The sequence below is a fragment of the Gavia stellata genome, chromosome 14 (genome assembly GCF_030936135.1).
Source record: "Gavia stellata isolate bGavSte3 chromosome 14, bGavSte3.hap2, whole genome shotgun sequence".
In the NCBI taxonomy this organism is placed as follows: Eukaryota; Metazoa; Chordata; class Aves; order Gaviiformes; family Gaviidae; genus Gavia; species Gavia stellata.
Genome location: NC_082607.1, coordinates 15578874 through 15598834, shown reverse-complemented (window position 1 = coordinate 15598834; position 19961 = coordinate 15578874). Strand labels below are relative to the sequence as shown.

The following is a 19961-nucleotide window of genomic DNA, read 5'->3' as shown; positions in this document are numbered from 1 at the left end:
CTGTTGGGGTTCACAGTCATTGCCAAGACATAAATCTAGAGCAGGCTTAAGTCCTGGCATAACATACGCTATGGGCTAGGAGATTTTTTTTCCATCTCTAAAATACTCCGGTGAATGAATCATTTGTCTACGAGGATTGTTCCCTCGAGCACTTGAGCTAGAAAACAGACTTTGCACGGCTAGTTTATTGATGTCGAGATGGCTGTATACCCTGCTCACACGTGTAATTAATAGTCAGATATTTTATTAGATTGTATTAACTAGGTGACTTGTCTGCACTTTGCTATTCTGGGCTTGTTGAGGTTTCAGACTCCTGCAGGAAAGGTTGAGGCGTTGAACCGCTGGAACGTGGCACCAGTCACAAACCAGCACGCACGTTCCCCTGCCGTGGCTGCACCCTGGACTGCCTGGGACCTCTCCTGGTTCTGGCATTGTCAGGGTGGGGTTTTTTTTTCTTTTTACACTCATTACTAAGCCCATAAACCTGTTTCTTGTGGTAAGCTGGTGAATAAGGCAGTCTCTTCCAGGCTGTTAAGGCGAAGGTAACCCTTCCCAAGGAAAAGCATCGGAGAAGGAGCCTTTTGCTGGCTTGGCATCGGGTCTCTTCTCCCATCCCGTGCCTTGCTGCGCCCCGAGGCTCCCTCTGGGACTGGAGCCAAGAGGTTCAACAGCTCCACTCATTCAGCTGCTGATTCCCAGACGGCGTTTCTCTGTGCCTATCCTGCACGCGTTAAATATTCCCACTACAACCGTGTCCAAGATAACTTTCTCACCCGTACCCAGATGTGCCAGTGCTCAGTTCTTCTACTGGAGCTGCTCTGTCCCTCTGGGAAGGAGGAGAGTCGGCTCCCTGCCTGCCGGACCCTGGGCCAGGCTGGCACTGCCAGGGGCTCGCCGGAGTCAGGGCCAGGGCATGCCGGCCCCTGGCAGCACGGCCACCACAAACGCAAACCGCTTCTTCCTCCCTCCGCCGCTGCCAGCCGAGGCTGAGCAGCCAAAACATTTCATGAACTCGTAAATACATCAGTCATTTAAGTTAAAAAAAAAAAAAAACAGTAGTATTTAAACTTTGATTCGGGGGTACTTCTTTCAAGCTAGACCTAAAGTCAATTATTACCTCTTTTATGAGCTTAAAATAATTTGGGGTTAAACATTTTGTTAACGTCTGGTAATTGCAAGAGAAGCAGAACTGCTTATTAACCGGTCCCTGTTCTTGCTGGGGATGGAGTAGCCAGCTGACTGGGAGCCACTGGTTTAAATGGGCGTGCAAACCCCTGCTCTGGGCCCTGCTGCACAGAAAGCCCCGCACGGTTCTTCAAAACAGGTGGAGAGTTTTAGAGAAAATACTCAAATGAATAGAGCAGCGTCCGTCTGCCCAGCAGAGAAACATTTCCGCAGGAGCAGAGGTTCGCAGGAGGCTGGTCCCACCCTGGGTGCGTGATGCTCACAGGTGACCCCTGCCCAGAATCCCCCAAAAGTCCCGTTTCCAAGGTCTGCTCATCCAAAGGCACTCGGTTTTTGGGATCGCTGTCATCCCAAGCAAGCCACGCACTATTTTCCCTTCCCGTTACGTTGTTTTCTAGGCAGCTCTGGCTGCGTTCACCCTCCCAGGAAGGCGGCTTCGGTGTTTTGCTGGGTGAATTTGGCCTTACGCAGGTTGCGAGGGTGAGCTCCCCCGCTGCTGTGGAGCACACGTGAAGCCCATGCCGGCTGTCCGCGGGGAAGCCCGTGGCCGCTACCTCCCGGTGGGGCCACTTCTCCCTTTGGGTGCCAACCACCATGTGTTCCTGTTATTTTTAAAGCATTTTCGGATGACGACCTGGCCGGCATCGTGGACGGCGGCTACAGCCCGGACAAGAAGAAAGGTAAGCGGTGACATACGTATGTTCGTTTGCTTTAGCAGTCGCAGCTCAGGCAATAATCACCGTATCAGCCAAACTCCTAGAAACCACCTCGTGCAGAGCGGCGCTCGCCTTCTCGACGGGGGCATGCGCGTGGGAAAGGGGGTCTCAGCCCGTGGGGCCAGGGGAACGCATAGTTTTTGGCCCCCATGGTCACACTTTGCACCAGCGGTTGGAGGTGCTTATTTTTGATCCCGCGGAGGCTCTGCAGCTCCAGCTGCCACCCGGGCAGACAGGACCCGCATCTCCCCTCCCACCTCGAAAGCAGATGCCCACCCTTGTGCCTTGGGAGGGCACAAGCCTTCGTTCGCCTTCCACCATGCAACCACCGATGGTTGAAACAAGGAGAAAAACCAGCAACAATCGGATAAGCCTGTGCATTTGTGAGGATCCGCAGCATTAAATATTAAAAGCAGTCGAGTAAAGAGATGAATGCCACAAGCCGAATCAACATTTAATGAATCCCTGTGCCAAGGACAAACTGCGTCGAAGGCGTTAATACAATGCTGACCTGCTTCCATAAATTCATGATACAAGTGACTCGGTAAGGACTGCAGCTTCCAGCAGGATCGACTTCTCCTCCCAGCCCAGTTTCTCCAGGGAAGGCAATGTTAAAATAGACTTCAAGCCAAGCGAGGATTCCCCGACATTACAGAGCTTCGCCAGTCACCTCCCTGTGACGGCGCAAGTACGCTGTGTGACTACCTGACAACGTTTCATTTGTCCTCTCCTCACCGAGGGCAACACGGGACAGAGGTGAGGTTAACTGTCGTGCAGCCGGAGGTGTCCCCTGCAGATGCTCCCTCCAAGCACGCCGGGTGGGAGAGAGGAGCAGCTTCAGACCCCTCTGAGATGCAGCGAGGAGCCGCCCCGGGCAGCCAGGCGGAGGTGTGGGGCAGCAGAGACACTGCACCCCATGGGGCGTGCGCTCGCCCCAGCCCAGGGCTGCCCCTGGGGCTGCGCTGCCGCCCCTCCGCTGCGTGCCCGCTCCCTCCTGGGCTGCCCGGCACAGTGGTGGGGGGAGCAGAGGGGTGCAAGGCCACTGACGGGCGCGTGTCTCTTGCAGGTGCCGGGGGCAGCACCGACAGTGACTATGGCGGAGGTGGGTACCACCGGGGCTGCACTGGGGTGGGACAGGGTGGGTGGTGCGTGTGCTCCCACCACAGCACCCCACTCTTTCTGCGCCCCACAGGGAGAGTAGCAGAGACGGGGACGATCGCCGGCATCGCCAGCGCCCTGGCCATGGCCCTCATTGGGGCCGTCTCCAGCTACATCTCCTACCAGCAGAAGAAGTTCTGCTTCAGCATCCAGCGTAAGTCCTCTCCAAGCACCTCGGGGGCACACAACAAGCACCCCCCGCTTTACCCCCTGAACCCCACTGCCATTTTTCAGCCTGGAGAGAGGAGGGGGTGTCAGGCAACCCAGAGCTGGCAAAGCAAAGCCCTTCCCTCCCCCCAGCCCCAACCATGGGTTATTGAGCCCCCCCCGCCCCATCAGGCGTTGCACAGGCAGGAACCCCCCAGCAACGACAGCCCCGGGACCCGCTGCCGTCCTGGAGGATGCGCACAGCCCCTCGCACGCACCCACAGACACCTGCAGCCGAGGACCAAACCACAGACACCTAACAGGGTAAATGTGGAAAAAAGCACCCCACCCCAAAACAAACCAACCAAAAACCACCCAAAATCTCAGCAAAAGGTAAAAACTCACCAGGCAGCAGCAAGGGAGCAGCACAGCCAGCCTCTGCGACTATGCCAGCCGTGGGTGATCCAGCCCACCCTCCTACAGGTGTGCAGCAATCACTGCAATTAAGTGCAAATTAAGCAGCAGATTAAGCTCCTTGTTCCCAGAAAGCACCTTTTGCACAAGCTGCCCCATAAAGTTGCTCGGTGTGAGTATTGCAGGAGGTGTCCTGAGTGTCCATGGCACTGGCCTGGCCGTGGTGGGCTCCCCCAGCCTGTTATGGGGTGGTTGCAAACAGCTGGAAAAAGCTCTTTTTAAATGAATCAAATGACATCTCCTGTGAGTCTCCTCTGCTGTGGGGGAAGGGGTTGGAAATTTCTGCCGGGATCGTGCTATTTTCCCAGTTGTGCCTGAAACAAACAGGAGCATTTTGGTAAATTAGATCAGCAGGAAAAGTCAAATGAATGTGATGGAATGAAACACCCTTGTATATTCCCCCCACTTAAATGATATTTTGGCAAGAATAAATAATTAAAAAAAAAAAGAGTAAAGGCTTTGATGAGGGGGAAGCTGAGAGACACAAAGCCCCAGAAAGGCGGCAGGAAATTAAAGTTAATTATAAAGGAGGATTAATTTAAGCCATCAGACATGGCATGCTGGGCTAATGTCAGGCCTTAGATGCATTGCAATGCATGACAGAAATCTAAGAGCCGTCAGCCACTGCAAAAGTGGCTTTTTATTGAAAAACATAAATTGCATTTGGTGTTATCCCAGCAAAACACACGTCTTGGGGGGGCAGCGGTGGTGTGCAGTGACCACTGGCTTGAAGCACGGAGGAGCAGGCTCGGCTTCTTTCCTTGCCCAGCCGTCCTTCCGTGGTGGCGAGGCTGTGGCTCCATTTCTCGTTTCTGAGCCTCTTCTGACGAGCATTTGCTGATTCCACTGAAGGATGTTTACAACACTGCCTAATATTCTTCATCCCGCTTCCTTTTCTTACACCGTATCTCCCGCTCGCTAGCCGTGCCCTGGGCTGTGGCTCAGCCTCTCCGTGTCCCTCTGCCCCGAGCCGCTCGCTGTGCCCGGGCAGGACGGGAGCTCCGCTCCTGCCTCCACGGCTTGGCCAGCCGCAGGCTGCAGTGTCTGTGCTGGCGGGGGGGTCTGTGGGGTTTTCTGTAGCCAGCTGCAGAAGCTTTTCTTCTCTCCCAAGGGGAGAGGGGCGGCTGCCCCATTGCTGCACGAGGGCTCCCATCGTGCTGCTCCCGTTGTGCTGCTTTGCCTCAGCCCCAGCACTGTTCCCTGTCTCCCTTTCCCCGTGAGATATGAACGAGCCCCATCAAAACCTGGTGGTGAGGCATAGCAGGTCCCGGCCCCACTTTGCGCTGCATTTAGATGCACATGAAGTTTAGATGCCTAAAAAGTGCATGCTGCATGGCTGCAGCGGGGATTGCCTCGGCCTTCCTCCGCAAAGCAGCACGGCCCCCTCCCCTTCCCTGGTCCCTCCCTAACGGGACATGGTGGTTAGCACAGCACTCCCATCTCTGCCTCTCCAAAGAGGTCCTTTAGAGGAGCTGTAGAGGACGGCTGAGGTCCATGACACACCCCAGACAGTCTTAATCGTCCGTAGCTCTGAGCTGGACCATGGCGAGCGGTGCCACCCCCTTCGCCTTGTGCACCCTCTTGCTGCCACCTCCCACCTGCCCGGCAGCGCCCAGCCTTGCCCCTTGGCCTGTGCTGCGCTCCTTGCAAACATTGGAAACTTCTTTGCATTTAAATAAGGGACTTATTCGGGATTTGACACCCCACTGGGATCCTGCTTCATCACCCCAGCCCTGCTTTAAACTGCTTCTTGCAACTCTGCGTAACGTAGATTTTAATGAGAGCGATACCATCTATCTACGCTCAGACGCAGCCCCGCTGCACAGCAGTCCCGTCCGGAGGACGCACCTACTCCCTGCACTTCTCCCGGCTGAGCGCCTTAGCACAGTACTTAGCCCTGCTGCCTCGCGTGATAAAGACGAAGCAAGAGACTCAGAAAAAAGGGCTGCTGCTAGAAGCTGTGCCTTCCTGGCAAGGCTCTGTGTCACTTTAACATCCAGCAACGCTTTCTCAGCACTCTTCATGGTTTACCGATGTTTCTATACTGCTGTTAACGCAGAGGAGGTTGCAAAAAGGCGTCTTAGCTTTTACAGCAGATGATAGGCCCATTACCAGGGTTTTTAAGGCATCAAAGCAAATCATTTTTACTTTCTACCCTCCCATCTCACTGTCTTTATTGTTACTTCTCAGAGGGACTTAATGCGGAATATGTGAAAGGAGAAAACATGGAAGCTGTCGTAAGCGAGGAACCCCAAGGTGAGAACCTTGCACTCCTTACCCTGTCTGCGCCTGGCCACAAAAGCAGCTTTACTGAGGGGCTTTCTTAAAGTCCCTCGTGCTGTACTGAGCTGCCCTCTCTCTTTGATGAAGACACCACTTAGGTGATGCTGCAGCTTTTTGTGAAACACCCACCGCAGTGGTTTTCCCCCTTTATTGCACACAAAGGAAAGCCATGGTACGAGACCAAGGAGCTCATGCTGCAAACGGTGGCCATTAATATTTAGCTTTCATGCTTTCAGCCATCGAGTGTGTCTTATACAAGAAAAGCATGATCCGTCTGTCAGTTCAGATAATCAAGGCTGCTGCAAAGGCTTTTCCAATGTCACATACAACCAACCAGTACTGGGTACCCATTGCTTGCGCTCTGGTTCCATCGTGTGCTATTGTACTCATCATTTTTTTTTCTCTCTCCCTAGTTAAATATTCCGTACTGGAAACACAGTCAGCAGAACCACCAAAACAAGACAGTGCGAAGTTGTAAAGCATGACCCGGGGCTAGCAAAGAATCAGTCAGCAGCGAATGGAGATCCTACATGCTTGTAATTTAGCTTTTTATTTAATTTGACTCCAAAGCTATTTAATGTATACGTAGGCTTGAACTGGCTTCTTATTGCTCTAGGCTTTAGGGTTAGCGTGGTAGTATGTGTTTATTTTTTTGTAAAGAGGTATATGTTTACATTGAAGTAATGTTGTAGGTTTGATGTCCAGTAGTATACCAACCGACAGAAGATGCGTCAGTAGTGGTCGATTTTCCATTAAGGGGCAAGATCTTTGTCAAGGAGCAGAAGAGCTTACAGGTGTGAGGACAGTGAAGTGCCTGTACATAGCAATCCAAAGCAAACCATTCAAAGCCCTTTGTAAAGCACCTCCAGCCAACTTCTGCCATCAGCTGTGGGCACGTCACTTCCAACGGCAGTGATGAAGACGGCACATTTCCTGAGGGTAGATTGCGGTCCTTAGCGTAGCTACACCTAAAAATGAAGTGCCTATGGGTAGGTCCTCGGCGGGGCCTTGGGCTGAGGCAGGTGACTCCCTGCTCCGAAGCCAGGAGTTGAGGATGCTTCACCACCGCGCAGCACTGGGCTTCTAACCACGTAAAAGGACCTGATTTTCACGCCAAGTCATAAATACAGGTAAAAGCCGCGGGTGCAGCGTTCACTTTTAGCAAATACCATTTGAATGCTTGGCTATGCTAGAGATGGGAACGGAGCTGGAGCTGCCAAGCGATGCAATTTGTCTGTGCGACGTGAGATACCTACATTGTCACCGAAATGAAAACTCGGTGTGTTTGGATGCTTTCAAGGAGAGGTTCAGATCTCATTCACACTAGAACAAAGTACAGATTTAACCCAAAAGGAAACACAGTATGTATCCGTTAGGTCCCGTAACACTCACCACCACAAGAGAAGTCAAGCTCAGCAAGATGCAGTCCCCCCACCTTCTCCTTTTACCATCAACGCAACTATTGAGAGTGCTCCCTGGCACCCGAGGCAGAAAAAGGATATAAAGCTTTGTCCTTTGTATCACTGACTAACCTTTAAAAAAGGCGGAATCTCCTGAGAGGATGGGTCCTCCATCGCCATCCTGCGTGGGGTTCCTGCAGCTTTCTGGGAAGCATGGGGCTGGGAGCGGTGCTGAGCGGGACTCTGGGCTGCCGCCGCGGCAGCACCGCGATCCCACGTGAGCGCAGCCCTCTTCGACGTTGTGGAACCGGTATCGAGACCCGACCTTCGCTATCTTGCAAGAATTTGTGTTTAAGTTTCTAATCCCTCCCCTACCCTTTTTTATCACTGTGAAAATGTGGATACTGCCACTTAACCAAATCAACGATTAATTGCTTAAAAAGCGTGCATCAAGTGAAGGAAAATTCACTTTACGTGGTGTAAGAGGTACTCACTATTTATATATAAACCTGAAATGTGTGCATTTTGTACTGTTTTGCAAATCCCATATTTTGTGAATGTGTATGTAAAAAAAAAGCCTTTCGGTTTGATGTACGAATTCACAGCTTTCAGGCAGACACGACTTACAGAAGGCCTTGCCAGGAGGTGAATCAGCCTAGGAGCATTGCTGCCTAACAGCTCCATTTGAAAGGATATTGCCTAGTAACATGGTTAAGTATTTTGCAATAGCTGCACAATTCTTTATGCTCTTTTTAACACTTGCATTTTTAAAGCCTTACACTAGCTCTAGCAGAACAGCTACAGTGTTTTATAAGGGAGACGAGTTCTAGGGATAAGTGGTGCCTCACGTGTATTCAGAACGCTTAGGCTACCACAATACTGCTACTAACTACTGCTGCTTTGTTTTATGAATGTGTTTGGATTAGAAAACAGAATATTTAATTATTGGCTGCTCAGAGATTGGAAGCAGAGGAAACAGAGATGGGATGCACTCTGCCTTTGCTTACTCCCCGAGGATTTCCACGGAGGAAGCGTGGTCTGCACGATTTGGACCATCACGTGCAGCCGCTCAGATGCCAACGAAGCCACGCAGCTGAGTTTGTGTATCTCTACTCCCAAACACTGTTGCCTGTTTTTCTTTCTTAGCCAAACACATTTGAAAGCTGTAGCATGAAAAATGTTTTCAGAAAGTTATTGCAGATGAAGTGCTACAACATGGCATTGATGAACGCTAGGAGCCGTTTTCCTTGCTTAGATCAAGTGACCGTGATTCCATTTCTCCCTTTGCCGATGACTGTGTTTTCTGTAGATGCAGATCATCAGTTTTACCGTATTTCTGATGCCGTGCCCTCCCCGTTTGTCCACTGGACAGTGCAATGGAGTGCCCAGCATTGCTTAAAGAATATAGCGCCTACCCCTCCTTTGGGAAACTCTTACACTAGAACATATGAGAAACACGTGTCTAATTCACAAATACTGCAGTTTTAAAAAAAAAAAAAAAAAAAAAAAAGCTGTTTCACTGAAAAAACCCACCCAGCTTTTAGAACTCAGAAGTTGCTCCTTTCCCCCAAGGCCTTTTCTATGACTTTGGTGAATACTTAGCTTTAGTGTAATTTCTAGATATGTGGAAAACCATAAATGCACAGTGAAAGGGAGCACTTTTTCAAAGATGTACACTAAGAGAATTCAAGATCTCTTTCTCTAGGATTTCAAATAGGAAACTATTGACAAATACCACAGTAATTAAACTTGGTCTTCTCTTCAAACCTGGGCAAAAGTCAAAGTCTTAATGTGCTAGATGTTTGTAAAGGCTCAAATTGCTCTTTTATTGCAGTCTGTCTCCTTCTCCATCTGAACTGTCAGACCAGTCTCTGAGAAGTAAGGAGTTCATACATCCTCTGTATTTTAGGCATTATAGCAACTGAGAGGATTCCTGTGTATTTTCTTAGTAGTGATCCAAATTCTGAAACAACTGACCCAGCACTAACCTCTCTAACTACTTTCATTTAATTGGTATCTAGTCTCTTTAAATCTGGATCTGGGCTTTTTAAAAATCCTGCACTTTAGGTTCTGTATACATGGTATGAACTTTCTCATTCTTTATTAAAAAAGGCCATAAAACAATGGAAAACTGGGATTTTTTTTTTTCATGAATCCAAAACCTATAAGCTGAACTCTTAGCTGCCCTGAGAGTTTATGTACTACCCGTGCCGTGACCTCTTATCACACCTCACTTCTTCAAGGTTGACTAAAGCTATTTTTTAATGAAATGATTGAGAAAAGGTTTCTCAATTACAGAGAAAACAGAGAACTGAAAGAATTTAACTAGCTCTTCTCTTGTTGTTTATTCTATCAATTACTTGCATTTTCCTTTGGCAATATTGTAGCAGTTTCTTCACTGGAGATTTGGCAGTACTGTAGTAGTTTCTTTTGTTTAGATTCTTCAGTCGAGAATACTCTGACATGAATTTCAGGTATTTTGGCACTATGAATTCAGCCATTTTCATGTAACACCACTAAGGAACCCTTACAAGTGCTATAATGCCATTCTTAACTACTCATTTGTTGTGATAACAATGGAACTAGTCCATAATACCATTTCAAATTCTGAAAAAGTAAGATGAGTCGACAGGCTAAGGCTTTAAAAATTTGCTTCTGCAACAAAGGAGGTTCAGGAACAAATGAAATTCAGAAACAACGGTGGTGTGAAATTAGAGAACACTTTCTTTTGAGTGAAGTCCTTACTTAAAAGCAAGGCGTATTGTTTGCTGATGCAGAAGTGATCTATACCAAATGAAGGCTGAATGTTATGCTGTAAGAAAACAAGATTCATTTTGCTAATGTGCATGTAAGGATCATGGGGGTAAAAATCAGAATTTGACTACCATTGGAAAGCACTAAATAAAACAAATTGACTAATAAGACACTTTAGACTTGATTTTTTTGTGTGTTTTTCATGTTGGAAGTAAACTGCAAATGGTGGGCTAGATCCTTATTGTGCATCACCTCTTCTATAACTACACTAAAGACTTTGTTTAAAAAAAACCCAACAAACCAGACTTTGTGAGAAAACAAGTATCATTATGAAAACTTCCATGGCAAAAATGAAGTACTTGCACACACATGCACACGCTCTCCTCAGGTCACCCCGCAACTAAACTCCAGGTAGTGCCCTGTGTCCCTGGCTGCGCCCAGCACGGCTGGTTTTTGGTCCTTCTCGCTGCCCTTGTTTCCTGCAGTTTTCTTTGGATTTTCACATCCAGTAGATGAATCTCCCACGCAGCGCAAACTAAGTTTTTGGCCTTTGTATAATAATGCAGTGCTTAGTCTCGCAGTCAAAAAAGGTGGTTTCTATTTCAAACTAGCTACTCCTGACTCACATTTCTTGTAGAAATAAAATTGTTTCTTCCCAACTGCACAAGATATGGCAGTCAAAAGATCTCTAATATGATACCCACTTAGTTCAGCGTATGTGATCTCTCAGTAAATGGACGTTCCTTTTTGCTTCTTAACATAAATGCTTCACCTGGGGAATACTCTAAATTGCCCATTTTACTTTGTTCTCTGCTGTGGGGCTCAATGCACACGAATGGGAGCTATTGATTCCTTATTTCCAGCCTTTAGGGAACCAGCCATTCTTGGTGTTACTACATACAGCATATGAATTAGTACAGCTTTTCTCGGAATGTAAGAAAAATCAAACACTTCTTGTTTAAAGCTTTAACTCCTGGAGAGGAAGGCTGCCTATGCAGGGAACAAAACCAGGCAGATAGGAGTGTTTACCAGTTTTAAAAGCCTTCTTCAATTAAAAAATAAAAAAACCTACTTTTATCTACAAAGGAGGAAAAAGTGTAATTCAGCTCTGAAACAGGACTAAAATGGCAAAGTGTCTGATGCTGATGATTCACTTAACTTTACAAGCAAAAGTTTCAGTTGGCTACCAAGGCTTCATCCCACTCTGGGACACTGGATTCGGGTTGTGCCCCCTCTCCCATGTCATTGACAATAGGAAAACCCTACAGGTCGAATAACTGCTTGCTGTCTTTGCATGTTCCCTTTATACTCAGCAGAGTCAAAACCAAAAGCCAAAGCAAAAGAAGAGCCAGCTTTTGAATCACAAGTTAATAGTTCTGCCCAAGGTGCATCAGATAGGGAAGAGGGTTCTGCTCTTTCCTCAACCAGTTCAATACTGCCTTATTAAAAGACAAAAAATAATGACAGAATTAGTTGTTAAATAAATAGGAAAAAATCTGATTATCTGGAAGCAGATTGAGTATAAAGACAGTCACCTCTTCAATATAAAACTATGCTTTAACTAGCATATATGAGCTATATAGTATCTTTGATAATGCCCATGCTAAGTACATACAAAAACATCCATTGTGCTGACACGTATAACAGCAGGAGCCCTCCCCCAGTGCTCTCCCTGCAGATCAGAGAAGACTCATTGAGCTATGTTGAAACTTGTGGATAAACAGTCAGTCAGCTGAAATAACTGGTATTCGTCTATGCAAAACTGAATTCTCACATTTTAGCTCTAGGAATCGAAGCTTTAAAAAAATCTCAGAATGCCCAAGCTAATCCAGTCATCACTTTTACAATAATTTTAGAGGAAACATTGTGATTATTAGCACCAATAAAGAGAAAAACTTCAAAAGATTTTCCTTAGCACTGCATTTTAGAGATAATGTGCTTTGCTTTAATATACAGTTAAAATGTCAAGGAAATCCAAAGTATGGAAGAGCTTAATTCAACACCAGCTCAACATATTTTGGCAATGTAGAATTCACTGCTGGCACACTGTTCAGCAGAACCATTTTTACAGGAAAACATCTTTCATCTATTTATAAAAAGCCTGAGGTTGATTAAGAGATGCAACATTGCAAGCCTTCCTGAACTTTGTTCTTGTAGGTGAGTATCTATTATAAAAAGCATTCACTACAATAAAAAGGACATGCTGAAATACCCTGCACTGCACAGTAGACTTGTAAGACTGGATACAGCACATTAGCCTTTCCAGTTGAAGTTGCAGAAGTGCTCAGCGGCTCACCTTACTCATTAACTGTACGCTACATACATGAATGCAGAGAAACAGAAAAGCGCCATCGCATATTAAGAACAAATGTGCAGTAATAAATGAATATTCACAGACAGTAAAAACCACAATCAGCATATAGAATCAACCGGCTCTTAAGAACAGGGCTTAATTCCCACCAGCAGAACTTGGAGCAATACAAGCACGAGTCAAAAAGCAGAGCTGCAGTATTTAAATGCCCTAAGAAGAAGAGCCAGATTCTCATGAAACACAGCAAAGAAAACAATTCAGGGAAAATTTTCAGCATGCACCATTTCCGGGCCTTCCAAGAAGGCCACTGAATAATTTTTTAAAGGTTGGATGTTAGAGTAATCAAATTTCTCTGATATGAATATTTGGCGGGGGGGAGATGAAAGAAAGTTGGGAATGTATATTTTGTAGGAAAACACAGTTAAATTATTCACTTTACAGAAAAAAATGCTAGCAGCAATTTAAAAAACAAAAAGCCAAGAGGCTTTATTTCAAGAAAACCAATTAAGATCATATTATTTAAAAACTTTGTCAAACAAAGTCATTACAAGTTAAGGTCTTCAAAAGAGTTTGGAAAGGCAGGATTCATTTTCTGAACTTACAGCTGAAAACCACGGGAGTATGCATATGTTTAACATCACATACACATGTGTATAAATCGACACAGCTTTGCATTTTGTGTGTACACTTTAAAACAAAACACGCTTAACAAAATGTGGAGCTATACAGACTATACAATTTACACAGCTGGGTGTCATTCCAACCCCAAATATTACCATTTGCTAGAAAACAAACTTTACTTTGTACAAGACCTTGACATGAATAAGTTTACCCCTCGCTCAGGAGGCTGAAACTGAACAATAAGCTAAACAGTCAAAAGACTTTATTTCAACTTGTACAAAAGGCATTAAAAAACCTAAAATACATGCTTTACCAAATATATTACATCATACAAGTCAGTGTGGTGTACTTAATAAACCCAGCTTAACTTCATCCACTTTTAATGGCATATTTAGTCGAAATGTAAAACTGACTACACTGGAAAACATTTATTTTAAAATCACTTTCCAAGTGCATTAATTACCTAAAAAAAATAAATTCCTCTAGCCAAAAAAACCCAAATATATATTACTGAGTGAAATAAGGAGCTCCCATTCAGAAAAACGTTCTGTGTTCTGTGTAAGCATCATGTGGCATTTAATCTGATTCTTTCAAGCAGGCATGGTACCCTAGGCAGTTTGAGAGGCATTCTTCTGTCTGCTTGGCAGATGGATTCCTTTTCAGGATGGTTAAATTGTTAGTTGCTCAAAACAAAGTTTAATTTCACAATTGGTGATTTAGCTAGAGATGTCAAAACACATGTGGGAACTGCCAACAAGAAAATACATCACATCTATTGAAGCTCTTTTTGGCCTCATCATGATAATATCAGACACAGAGTAAGGCATGTAGATCATAGCAATTACAAGTCACTCACAATCCTTTTGTGACGGGAAAAGCATTTCACCCTCCTCTCCGTATTACCTGACACAAATTTTTTCACATGGCTTTTGTTACACATCACACAGAGGTGTGCACTGGTGTGGCTGAATGGGAAGGAGATGAACCTCGATCAGAGGAGGAAGAAATGGATCGTGTAGCAGCCTCCCGCTGCAAATCTTCAACCTTCTTCTGAAGCTCCGTCCGGATGGCAAGGAGCTCTTTAAGATTTTGATGGATTGGAACCTGCCAGGTGAAGAAAGAAAAGGCTTACTTCAACTCTCATACTAAGTTACCTTCTCAAGCAATGCTTCCACTGTTCCCTTCAGTAACACAATGAATCCAACACCTACGAATGTCAGTATATCAACATTTAGGGAAAGTGTTTCATTAGTCATTTGAAATGAACATTTCAGCAAACCGCCCCTTTCTAACACCACAGTTGGCAGGAAACCTATTCAAAAGACTGTTTGCAAACGGTCTTGATGGAATACCAAACATATTCCAATAAATGTACCCCTATCCCTTATCAATATCACTTTCAGCTGAACGTAAAATTCCTTTCCTGTGAACTACTTCCCCTGCCTGTTGAGACAGAACTTATTTTGTAAAGAGAGTAGAGTTCATAAAGCTGGCCCCATACGGAGCATCTTGTTACTCTTCTAACCAGGCATCTTTCCAAAAGTCTGACCCCTTCCAGCTTGTCAGTGAGAAAAGCGCAGCAGCCAAGTGAATTGTGCTTGTGGTGGACCTCCTGGAGTCACACTCTGCTAAACCTTTCCTAGAAGTGGATCAGGTTTCTGCCTCTACTTCTGACAGTGTCCGAAAAACACCAGAGATGCACCTCTCCGCATCAGACTTCCAGGCATTTTTCACGCTCATCTGGAACATTCAACTGTATCATGGCCAAAGGAAGATGCAAACCACACTGGTTTTTGCAGCTGGATCTGTTATCTCAGACAAGCACAAAGAGACCTCCCCTTCTTCCAAATGCCACAGAAAGGCCAAAAAAGTTTTACTGTAAATTGCTTTTCATTTATTTTATCCTGTATAACCTCTAGTTGTTTACAGCTTTTGGAAAGAGCAAGATGGGAAAATAATTTAATTGGGCTGGTGAGACAATCATGGGGAAATGCAGCAATGGGAAACCTATGGATTGCTAGACGCTGTAAGTAATTTATACCCTGGGATTCTAGAATACCAGGCTCCAGGGAACTGCATTCACCCACAATTACTTCCTACTGCTTAAAAGTGATTACAGGGCTGGGATGCACACCTGAGCATGAAATTCCCACATGGCAATATGTGAAGAAGATATCAAAAACCAGCAAGGGTTTCTCTTCTTGCCATCAACACGCAGCTCAGTCACAATTTATGTTTTTGTGAATTCAGGCCTTTTAAAGAAAGTTCATCAAAAATCCATGCATTTAGTTTTGATGTTTCTCAAAATTTAACATTCGTGTTTCTGAAACAGGAAAATACCGTTTCATTTCTAACTTTAGCTCTAACTTAAAAGAATAAAATAGCATCAAACAGTCTGGTTTAGGTCAACACCTTTTTGGCCATATGCTTTTCTCTTGTTTGTGGCTTAGCCCATGAGCAGAAACTTCAGTGTTTTCACAAAGTGCTGCTCCCACTACCCTGTGAGTCATCAATTTATCCAGCGTGCCACCTACAGCAATTTTAAAAGTGTAACTTTTTGAGTCTTCTGCAGAACAATCGCTGCACACCACCAAGCTCCCAATGACCCCGGAGTCCTGCCTTCGCTACGCAATGAATTGCTTCTCTTCTTGCAATCTTCTCCTGCATCCACCATACAAATTCTTTAGCAAGTGAGGCCACAAGTCTACAGACAACAGCCTCCTTCACTAATCAAACACAAAGCCCACCCTCCAGAAAGCCAATCTCATTTTTCTGAGGCAGTCTACAGAAAATATATACACCTAAAACCACGGCAAAACTGAGTCTGGTGATGAAGTTTGTCCAAGATGCTGTAATATACACTACGGAAAATTCAAATTTCACTGAAGACCAAGAGTTTCTGGAATTAGCACCCCCTCTCTGTTTTTTTTTTTTTTCTTTTCTTTCCTCAAGTAAAAGATCCCTTGCTCATACACTCCCACTTTGCATTTCTTCTTTATGAAGACATTTTCCTGAAACACGTCTGTAACAGAGTGATTTACCATTGGTATCATTAGTCACGCAAGCCCTGGGTCACGGGAGATTTGTACACCTGATTTCTGCACAGCTTAATCATGATTCAGCATAACAGCCCAATTTCTCTTAGACACCTTTCACACGGGCATTAGCCGGTGTGTTCCACTGCACAATGCTCAAACACTCATAAAAAGCAGTTCCATACAACTGGCTTTTGGGGAACTCACTACAAAACCTTTCAGGATACAGTACACAAAAGCCGCTGCAGAACTCGGCACGCTGTGTGAAGTGCTTCAAGGAGGAAAAGCGTGGCTGCACATCTCGAACCTTCTTCTGCATTCCCCCAGAACCTAATTCAACAAGACACATGCTCAAACTTTGATGCAAGTGCTGTTCTCCCCATGTGTCCATCTCAAAGAACAAGACCGTCTTTAAATAAATTAGCTAGGTAACAACAATGACATCTAAAAAGTCTGTGTGTATTCAAGTCACACAAAAAACCCTCTTGAACATTAAAGTTGCAAAATTATGGTCTCAAAAAAATTAGGAGGTGTCAGAATGAAAATTACTTCTCCAAACTCAATTCAGCCTTCCTGTACATACACAACCTGTATAAAATTGTTGGTTAAACAAACACTAAAATACTAGTTTCCCCCTTGTATTCCTCATTTATTCAGTGCACAGTTTGATGCTACTCAATTAGTGAGCAGTTACTCAGTATTTAGTTGTCTTTGCAGTGAATGACCCCATCCTTTATTTATTCTTCTGAACTTAAAATGCTTAGGTTTCCTTTTCTGTACTTTCATCTCATGTCAAGAAACAAATTTATTTCTGCAGCACCCTAATGAGGTATGGGAGTACTAACACTCCACTTTTGCAGACCAGGATATGAAGCACACACCTCCTAATTTTGGATAGTTTGATCTCAAATTGGTTTAACAGAGAACTTAGGAATTCTGCAATTCAGCCTCATGGGTATCAAGCAGGACACCTAGTAAATAAAGAGCACGCACGTGGTGACCACTCTGCTCCAGGTGATCTCCTTTACAACAGAGGAATCCTGTGGTAAAGGCAGGGAGAAGCTTCATTTCTCCAGAGCAGCATCCTGCCCCCTCACCCCATGGGACAATATTTTCTTTGTCTGCATGCGTGTCCCCTCCAGCCTATTTTCCCAGATTGCATTCCATGGGTTGAACAGAAAGCAAAGACCTCCAACACTTGGAGCATTATTCACGCCTAGTTCCTATTCCCAGTTCGTCACAACTCTCTCATAGACTCTGTATCAAATCCATCTCTCAGTCCTTTTACTCTCATTTATTCTCAGTCCTTGAGAATTGACTGAGATTGTTCCAGCCTCAGACCTCCAAATTGGATGAATTTCTTCCAGGATATGAGCAGGCACATTGCTGAAACATAATCTTACTAAAATCTCACGTTTGCCCTAGAGAGGGAATATTTAAAGAAAAACAACCCCTTGCCCCAACAAAAGAAGTCTACAATACCAATATTTTTCTATGGGAAAACATTTTTCTTAGTCACATTCTCATCAGCAACTGAGCCTTCTTGGATGAAGTTTTACAAAACAATTCATTCAGACACGCATATTTGGTGACTCAACACAAATCATTAGAGTCCGGCAGAGCTGTAAGCAAGGCAGAGTAGGGTCTTAAAATGGAAAAAAAAAAAAGGCCACCTTTAAAATGTTAGCCATCTTTTAGTAAGTGCACATTAGATGTAAACACTGTAAGACAGTTCTACATAAATATCATCATGCCATTTCATTATATGGTAGTGTAAACACGAATGGTTTTCTAATCTCAAGTCTTTCCCAGGAAAATATTCTCACTGCTTGCCATTTAATATAGCATCATGTAGATGCACACTAATATAAAACAATAAAATTCCAAAAATAGATTTCACACACTAACCTTCTGATACATACTTTAATTTCATGAAATAACATGTCAAATTCAGTCTAGAGAAATCTTTAGCACTTTCAGAGTACTTTCAAGCAGCTGACAATAACTGAATTATTAATGATAAAGGTTCATGTTAGAATTGCATACTCATGGCATAAGAAAAAGGTGGTATAGGCACCTGAAAGGTACAAAAAATATAGAAGTTCTTATACAAAGACCTGAAAAGCAGCATGGCATGAGGAGCTGTGTTTTCCCAGATATCTTAAATTCTTCTACTGTAACTTCCCTTTTTTGAGAAAAACAGCAAATCTAACTGTGAAAAAATGAAAAGACAGACAGTGGTGCTAGAGGAAAAAATGGGGAAAATGCTTAAAACAAAGCCTCAATCTCAAGTCACGTGTATTTTTTTTAATGAAACCGTTAAGACGATCAAATAGAACTGGCATTATGCAGCTTCCTACTGTCTTGGAAGGAGGAGAAAGAGTAAGAGGACAAAGCATCTTCAGATGAATTCCGTCACAAAACCCATGAAAATAATGAAAGAAAAAGAAGTTTATTTCATTTCCACATTTCAGAAAGACCTGTTGCTGCCAGTGTTTCCTCATACCATCCTGTGCAAATTCTTACAGATAACTATCTCCATTTTTGTCACTTCACACCATTATGTTTCAGCATGTGATTCCTCTCTCAAATAAAGCTTTCTTCAGAAAGGAATGGGTCCAAAAACCTTCCCAATGACGCCTGTAACAGCTTGCTGTGAACGAGGTTCTCCTGTACTTTGCCACTGTTTGGAATAAAAGGAAGTGGAAGAGTGAAAGAGCGACAGAATTTGTAAAGAACAAGAAGTTTGGAGAAGATCATTTATTAAAAGATCTTGTTACCACCTTAACCCTAGAAGTGTATACTTGCACAGCACAAGTAGTGTCGCCATGGCGAGCTTTTATTACAGTCTTGTTAAGAAATCATGTAATTGATTTGACTGAGATGAATTTGTCGGGAGTCTGACAGCAGATGTACTTGTTTTCTACTCTCTCAGATTAGGAGTGGAAGCTCAAAAGATGACTCTGGACCCAATGGACCCAGTCGCATTGAAGTTATTTTTTGCTGCAGTACTCCACTGTATCGATACCAGATTTTCAGAAGAGCGTGCATCCTTTCCTTTGTAACACCAGCTTCCCAGTGTGTTGCTGCAGTAATGCTGCTAGGCAACACTCAGCCACTACAGCCAGGTCCCCATCATTTCTGTCCATACTCCAGGGGAAAGCGAAGACATACTTCTGCTGCACAAGAGGAGCCTACACAGATGAAACCTAACCTGGCAGTGCATCTGCGGTTTTGTTGGGCTGGGAAATTGGCTGGGCCATTGGTCATTAGGTCTTCAGGATGTTTTTCACACATTATTTGAACTAGTACCTCAATGTGCTGAAAAACAGCAAATTTCATTCCATTATTTAACAAAATATTCCAGTAAAAATAAAGTAGAAACGTAAAGGTGAATGTACCACATTTTAACAGATTTTGGTGGGTTAACGTCTTCAAAAAATTCCATGTCCATGATTCCAGCATCTTTTTCTTTGGTTTTAAGCTCTCACCAAGTTTTGTAGTCCTTTCCCATTCAAATCCCTATTTTTATTCCATTACCCCTCTCTCATTGAGTTATCTTAAGGAGCTGAGTTTTTGTAAATAAATAATAAAAAAAAATCAACTCATCAGGAAAATTTTATTTAGCAAAGTTCTTAGGTTTCTCTAGCCTTTTAACAATTTGCATTTTTGCCCATTTCAACATTCTTTTAAGTTTCCAGTCCAACTTTTCTGCATCAAGCCATGATTAAACTTGGGACTTGATCCTCCTCCTCATACAATCTCTCCACCTGTATCTACCTTCTACACTTGCAGTTCTTCCCTGCTACTTGGCTCTTCCCCCTTCCCTTCCTTATCTATGATATTGCCAGTTGCCTGCCTCTCCAGAGAGTCTCTT

General features: G+C 44.4%; 2 protein-coding genes across 4 annotated transcripts in view; one reads left to right on the top strand and one right to left on the bottom strand.

The window, feature by feature from the left end:
* CD99L2 (CD99 molecule like 2) overlaps positions 1–10279 on the top strand; it is a 35992-nt gene extending 25713 nt beyond the window's left edge. The window contains exons 7-11 of the mRNA XM_059824577.1: positions 1803–1865; positions 2968–3003; positions 3094–3213; positions 5871–5936; positions 6377–10279. Of these exons, the coding sequence (XP_059680560.1) occupies positions 1803–1865; positions 2968–3003; positions 3094–3213; positions 5871–5936; positions 6377–6441 (350 nt within the window). The 3' untranslated portion in view covers positions 6442–10279. The remainder of the gene's footprint in view (positions 1–1802; positions 1866–2967; positions 3004–3093; positions 3214–5870; positions 5937–6376) is intronic.
* Positions 10280–12066: 1787 nt separating this feature from the next.
* The window catches only part of MTMR1 (myotubularin related protein 1), a 40350-nt gene continuing 32455 nt past the window's right edge, over positions 12067–19961 (bottom strand). For all 3 annotated transcript variants that reach the window (XM_059824552.1, XM_059824554.1, XM_009807909.2), the window contains one exon: positions 12067–14153. In XM_059824552.1, coding sequence (XP_059680535.1) covers positions 13989–14153 — 165 coding nt within the window. In that variant the 3' untranslated portion in view covers positions 12067–13988. The remainder of the gene's footprint in view (positions 14154–19961) is intronic.